Raw genomic sequence first — 7,260 nt, forward strand, 5'->3', positions numbered from 1 at the left:
GAAATCGCTTGAAGAAATGATGACTCGGCTCATTTTTACGGGAGGTTGTTGCTGGTCAAGCGACTTCTAGTGGCGAGAAACCTTCTACACGTTCACAATCCGACCTCGTTTTAAAAATCACGTAGGATTTCATATAAACCATAATTCACTGGACTGCTGCTACAGTATGTGTTGGGGGTGAAGAATAATCAGCCAGTGGACTCTGCAGACCTGTGAGGTGACAGTGCAGCTGTTGACGGCAGAAATAGAACATCCTTCTTCTTCTTCTTCCTCCAAATAAAAAAATGTATTCCTGAGCACTAAAACGCGCCAATCCTCCCCCCATACGTGCTTTCTGCTGTAGCATCACCTGCTGCTATGACCTGTCCGTCATGGCCACTCAGCTGCTCGGCCAACCTGCCGTATCTATAACATCAGCTAAACAGACTTAGCGTGAATTTGACAGTGCAACATGAATACTTACTATAAACTATAGGGATCCAGGCGGGAGGTGAACTCGGGTTCCTCCTCCTGCACTCCTCGTAACCCCGCTGCCCCCCCCCCCCCCCCCCCCCCCTCCAGCTCTAAGCAAATACAACACAAGCGTTGTCTCCACTTATTGGCGTCTTGTGCCGCGAGACTGTAACTGAGCCGTCTTTACCGTGGGCCGATCGGCCTAATATTAATGCCGCTCAGATCAAAGCAGCCGCGTTCCCACAGACTTTCCTTTTTCTGGCGGCGGCGCCTCAGAGGCGTTTGTTACAGTAGCACACGGGGCGACGCACAAACGCGCAACCAAACAAAAACAGGATTCCTTTCTTCTAATCTCCTGGTTCTATTCAGGTCAGGGGATTTAGTGTGTAATTGATACTGATATCAGAAAAAACTTTATTGTCTTGATTTTACATCGCACCGACCGGGCTTTACTTAAAATTAGAAGCAAAGACGCATTTAGTAAATTAGCTGAATCTGCAGCTGCCCTGAAACAAGCATCGGCAGCTGTGACACCGTGAGGAGAGACATCACTCTTAAGCCGCGCTTGCTATAAATTACTTTCTTGTCTCTGGAATTGAGGTGCATGGGAACAGATTTTTTTTATTTATTTATTTTTTTTGCTGCTCGCTGCTTAAAGCCTCTCAGGTTCGACCCGGATCGGCGAGCTGTCACTGACGTCGCGAAAGGTCAAGGCTCTGTTCCCACTGCGTACGACCAGCGCGACGGGCCCTTCTACCCCCCCCCCCCCCCCCCCCCCCCCCCCCCCCCCCCCCTCCCCCTCGCTTCGCGCCCGCGGCCGCTGCCATCTTGCTGCGTGTCGAGCGGTTATTGATGGACCTCCGTGCTGACTTGCAGACAGAACGGCAGAGAGAGAGAGAGAGAGAGAGAGACGCTCCGAGTGGGTTCGATTCGTTCCTTGTTCGACTGTCAGCGCGCGCTCTGTAGTTGTCTCTCCGCTCCTCCCTCGCTCCTCGCGTCACTTAGACACTGACCATCTGCTGCAGTCCCTTCATGGTCAGTTTAATCCACTGATGATCACTTACTTTTAGGGGCACAAAAAGCTAAATCCCGCGCTTCTTTTATTCTCCTTCCTTCCCCAAGCATCCCCTCTGACATTATGGCTCTGTGGTCGCGAGCAGAGATGAAGTGGAGGGTAACATTATCCAAACTCAATTACACAACCTTTAGAGTTTGACATAAATCTTTATGAAATAAAATGTGCAGGATACATCATGGCAGCCAGCATCAAACACAGGAAGTGGGGGTATTTTAACCTCTTCCATTCTGCAGAGCCGTCGGCGAGTCGAGCATTAAAGATTCATACTGGGCAACCGAGCGATGCTCAGATGCACAAAAATGTGTTTTAAATTCCTGTCCAGATCCTAAAGATGTCAAACGTGTCAGGCTGAATTACATGGATGCGTAGCGTCGCATGTGTAGAATGACAGAACGGCGGGGTTTTATTTCATACAGCTGTAAAAATGGTCATAAATTTAAATCCTTCGTACAACTGAGGATATTTTGTATATGTAATGTCACTCATGTGGGGAAAATGTTTTATGCAACTTTAAGCTGCTCTTTAAAGCTCAAGGGAGAAATTAAAAGGAACAGTGGGACCATTCTGGGTTGAGGAAAAGGGGGGAAAGAATGTTTCTTTAATGTAATTATTTTATTTTATTTTATTCTTATTTGCATTTTTTTATTTATTTGTGCCATGTGCTAGAAGCTGAATAATTTAGAGCATCTAATACTTGTCACATTTACTTTACATCCCAACTAAATGTTTTTCAAAGCGTTGAGTTTTAGGAATGTTAATATATTTTGAAAAATAAATGAGTAGAACCACTAATTATCATTCATTTCTATTCAGCGGGGGAATCTATTAGTGTGTATATAATCCAGCATGTTTAGCATTGAGCAAGCATCATTTTTACCTGATTGCTCTAAGGTGATGCATAACATTCAAAAGACTGTAATAAATAATATATAGATTCTAGGTTGTTGCTTAAAGTCTTGGTAAGATGATGATGGATGCTTGATTTTAAAACCAACTAGCTAGAAAGGTAGTGGCTGGGTTTAAACAGGGCTTGACTCAACAGGTATTTCACATAAAGGCAGATCAGGCTCCTCCTGAAGCAGACATCTGCTCTTTAGCTTCACTTTCACCACCAGCCAGTGGCAAAATTAGTTTGACTTTGTGTTTGGTGCTCAGCAAATTTACTGTTGTGCGTTGCCAAAAATGACAGCGATGACACGTGTTGACCAGAACTGTCGTTATTACTTGTGATCAATTGTTGATATTGATTTTTTGCAAGTATTTCTTGCAATTCATGTTAAAATGTGTTTTTACAGATAGCATTTCTGTATTATAATGTGGATTGTTTGGTGGTGATCAACAGTGATCAGTGGTCACCCGACTTCTTCCCACGTGAGCCCTGCACACTTTACACCGACAGACGTGGAGCAAACACACCCAGAAGCGCTGCTCAGCGCCTCGGCCAGAACGCTGCGTGCGCCTTTTATTTGAGTATCAGTTATTTACCTTTTCATTTGCCACTGCATCATCACTCACAGGAGAAATGACCCTGACCTTTACGCGCATGATTTATGTGTACTTGTCATTTTTGGCGACGTGCCAGACAAATTGAAGTGCATCATTGTCGACGGAGCATCATCTTTGCGGCTTAAAACCGCAGCGAGGCTCACTCTCACGCAGCCTCATGGTTTTCGGAGAGCGCCGATGTCATTCGCAGTCACGTCTGCGCCGCGCCATTTGTATATGAGTGTGCATGGGGTGCTAAGGAGGGGGGAGGAGGAGCAGGGTGGATGTGGAATTAGTAGGATACAGCTGGACGGAGTGGGAGACTGTGGTGAATAGGTAACCATGGTAACCCTGTTGGCTAAGATTTGAATGGAGACAGAGCAAAAAAAAAAGGGGGGGGGGGCTGCGGTGTGTTAGTGTGCAGTGGATGGAGAATGAGGAGGGGGTGGGGGTTAATGTGCATCATTGTAGCAGGTTAATCTTTGATCAAACTGTGAAGTGTGTGTGTGTGTGTGTGTGTGGGGGGGGGGGGGATGAAGGAGTTCACAAACAGAAGAAAAGAGTTGGCCATTACATGTTGATGTTTACAGCAATGAGGCTGAAGACAATCAGGCAGCCTCCAGCCATCAGTCAACTCTCTGTGAACCCCCGCCATCAGTCTCAGCCTTCGCCGCCTTTCTTTTCTTTCGCACCTTTCGACTCCGCTCAGAAGCCGTCTACCTGAAATAGCTCTGGCACTTAGTTCTCACTGGCAAGGGAAAAAACGTGAGGGGAGGGGGGGGGGGCGGTGTGTATGGGCGAAAAAAAAGGTGGCTGGAAATTAAAAAACGTAAAAAAAAAAAAAAAAAAGTGTTTCCAAAAATAAAAGCTGAGAGCCTCTCCATGCGCCGGTGCTGCGAGCGGAGGAGCGGCGGCGCGGCGCGGCGGCGGCGGCGCGGCGCGGCGGCGCAGCGGGAGCCGCCGCCGCCCCCGTGACTGTTGCGTCGCTGCGGCTGCAGCCGGCTGCGCGGCTCCGTGCGACCGCATGCGCCGCCGCCAATAGGATTTATCACCGTGACCTTGTGCGTGTTTTAATGTCATTGAGGCACTTCCTACGCATCGCCGATCGGTCCCACGCGCACGCGCACGCGCGCACACACACACACCTAACTCCACCTTTTCGCCCACTCGCCCTGCACTCGAGAGGAACCTCTCTCCGCATCTCACCTGTGTTCCATCATCCGTCCATGTTGTATTATGCCTCCATCTCTCCGTCACTCTGTTTCATATGCGTCGCCCTGTTGTCATTCCCCTCCCTCCATCTCTGCCTGCTTTATATTCATCTCTCTATTGAGCCCGATCTCTTCTCCTCTCTCTCTCTCTCTCTCTCTCACTGAGGGAGAGATTATTAATATTAATGTGTCTCTTCCTCGCTGCCTCCCTATTTCCCCTCTTCTACTTTTTATCTTTCTTTTACTACTTATCTCTTTTCTCCTCTTGCCACTATTTATACCTCTCTCTTGGTCTTTATCCCTCATCATCCCTTTCACTCAACCCTCCCTCCATCTGTCTCTCTCGTTCTCCCTCTCTTTCTCCGGCCCACTCTCTGCAGCTGTTCAGTATTCATCTATTACTGTAGTGTTGATAATTCCCTTCTCTGCCTCCAGCCATACAGTCATCTATCAGATTAATAATCCCTCTCTCCTTCTCATTCTCTGTCTGTGCCCCCCCCCCCTTTTCTTACTATGCCAAGTGAGGATGCTCAGCGTGTCAAATGAGTTTGCTTGTCAAAGTCCCGTCATTAATCCTCATCGTTAATAACTGTACTGTCTCTAGATTGCTGGGTGCCCTTCTTTAAGGTTATCCAGGTTGTGTGCCTCTCCAGCGGGGCCTGACTTCAGCTGCCCATGCATTAGTGTTAATATAGACTGCACCATTCGCCACCATTCTCCAGCCCCCGGAGCGTGCGACGCGCCGCTCATACTGAACGGAGTTAGCATTTATGAGCCAGCGCTGCGTCTGAGCTGCTGTGGCCCCGCTCACTCAACTCAGTCCCTGCTCAGACAAATGCAGGTTTAATTAAAGGTTCGGAATGAAAACAAATCGGGTGATAATTGTTACATCTTGGTGATTAGTGTTTTTGCAGATGAGGAGCTTCTGTCTCAGCGGCTGTGTTAATAATTGTGGTCCGAAAATGAACCACGTGTTGCACCGTGGACGCTTCTGTTCTGTTAAACTTTAGTGATTTTTGCGAGTGAGTTGTAATTTTTACTTCTACCGCCGTCGGTCCCAGTGGCAACATTGAGCCGCTCCTGTCGTGTAGGAACAGCAGAGTTGCCTTAAAGTTCAACATTTTTCACATTATTCAAAAATGGGAATTACAGTCGGTGGCGATTAATCGAAACGTACGTGACTCACGAGTGGCTTCACCACATTTCTACTTGTTTTCTCCCCTAAAGTGTTTATGATCTTCTCATTTTGTTGCACGGCTCATACATCGCACTCGCTAATATTGCCGCCACTTTTGAGTTGACACTGTTCAGTTCCTACAGATGATTTTGTTATGAACCAAACAAATGTGTGCTCATCAGTCAACGTGAATCACTCTTTAAAACTAAATAACTGGTTATTGGTTATGATATTAATATTAAATGATCATTTAATAAACATATTGAATCAACTTTTCTTGAGGAGCTTTAATTATAAAGGCAATATAATCATCCTCTGTCACACTGTAAATTTGTTGCCACCCATTGTTTAACAAGAACTTCATGTTATTGTTGAAGGAGTTAAACTTCATCAACACGAGCCACAATTTCTCCACCGTGTAAATGTGTGTGAAGCAAATCATGTCTCTACGCTTTTTTTCCGATTTCTGTTTGCACAATAAACGCGCTTCTGTAAAGACAGAAATACCTTGTTGTCCCACTTTAGATACTGTAGCATGTTTTCATATTTCGCTACCTTGAACCATTAATTATAGAAATCGGCTTCCACCTGCCCTGGGTGGAAGGATTTGATTTCTGACAAAATGTCTGCTCAGGGATTATGTGGGATTTGATATGAGCTGTGACACAGAAGTTCTAATGCTTCTCAAAGATTTTTCCGACAATCCGTCCTATGATAAGCTACAGTACACTGTAGATGTCTACCCGTCATTTGTTCTGTTCATTTTCTTGGCCAAAAAAATAAAAAAAAAAAACGCGCAGCATTCTCAGCGTTCTGTCTTTAATGTCTGCTTTTCTCTCCCTCTCCGTGTCTTCCTCCACAGCAGCTCCTGGGTTCCTCTGACTTCAGGAAAGGCTTCGCTCAAATCCCCAGACGGCGCCACACGAAAACGGGAATAACATCTGTTTATCTGCAAATTTCTATGAATAAATTCCCCAAAAAACAAAAGGAGGAAATACAGAAATTGACAGAGGACACAGCGCGTCTCCGAGGATGCAGATTTAGGAGCGAGCGGCCACGTCGGGACCCGAGGGAAGGAAAGCGCTGTCTCCAGCATCCACCAGTGAGACGTCCCCTCACCTGTACCCCCGGATTAAAGAGCAGGGTCATGTCCCAGTTGCCATGCGCATCGCCACGCTGACCTGCCTCCCCGGCCCTTCCCCCTTCCTCTTCCTACTGGCCCAGCTGCTGCTGCGGCTCCTCCTGCCTGGGCCGGAGCTGGTAGGAGCTACCTCCTCCTGCCCCTCCCACTGCACCTGCTCCAACCAGGCCAGTCGCGTCATCTGCACCAGGCAGAACCTGGAGGAGGTGCCGGAGAGCATATCGGTCAACACGCGATACCTCAACCTGCAGGAGAACTCGATACAGGTAAAAACATGTTTACTAATGGAATAAGTCCAAATGTGACACACGGCCGTGAATATGTCTTTTATTTCTAGGTGTAACTCACATCAAGTGATGTTATTTTATGGCTGTGTGGAAATATTATTGATGTCATTCGACTGCTGGTTGTTTCTCTCATAACAGTAATTGACTAGAGGTTATAGGTCACACTCACCTTATTTACAGCTGCATAACGCCATAAGTCATAACGACACATTATATCAATTTCATTATGTCAGTCTTTATAGTTTTCACAGCTTCCTTTTAGCACTTAGGCTATTGACACATAGTTATTGATTGATCTATTGCAACCGTAGCTGTTTTACAAATAGAAACGGCCGTTGCTGTATAACTAGAGGTTGTTTCATGTGTACGCAAATACATTCAGCCACAGACATTAGCGGACTTACTGTTCGCCTCAATCATCTCCATCG

The 7,260-nt window shown here is 46.6% G+C and overlaps 1 protein-coding gene across 4 annotated transcripts in view; it reads left to right on the forward strand.

Moving 5' to 3' along the window:
• lrrc4ba (leucine rich repeat containing 4Ba) overlaps positions 1-7,260 on the forward strand; it is a 29,077-nt gene that overhangs the window by 11,341 nt on the left and 10,476 nt on the right. For 2 of the 4 annotated variants that reach the window (XM_029158362.3, XM_029158361.3), the window contains exon 2: positions 6,267-6,811. In XM_029158362.3, coding sequence (XP_029014195.1) covers positions 6,566-6,811 — 246 coding nt within the window. In that variant the 5' untranslated portion in view covers positions 6,267-6,565. The remainder of the gene's footprint in view (positions 1-6,266; positions 6,812-7,260) is intronic. The other 2 variants (XM_029158364.3, XM_029158363.3) reach the window with 1 other exon arrangement.

The sequence above is a fragment of the Betta splendens genome, chromosome 8, assembly GCF_900634795.4.
Source record: "Betta splendens chromosome 8, fBetSpl5.4, whole genome shotgun sequence".
In the NCBI taxonomy this organism is placed as follows: domain Eukaryota; kingdom Metazoa; phylum Chordata; class Actinopteri; order Anabantiformes; family Osphronemidae; genus Betta; species Betta splendens.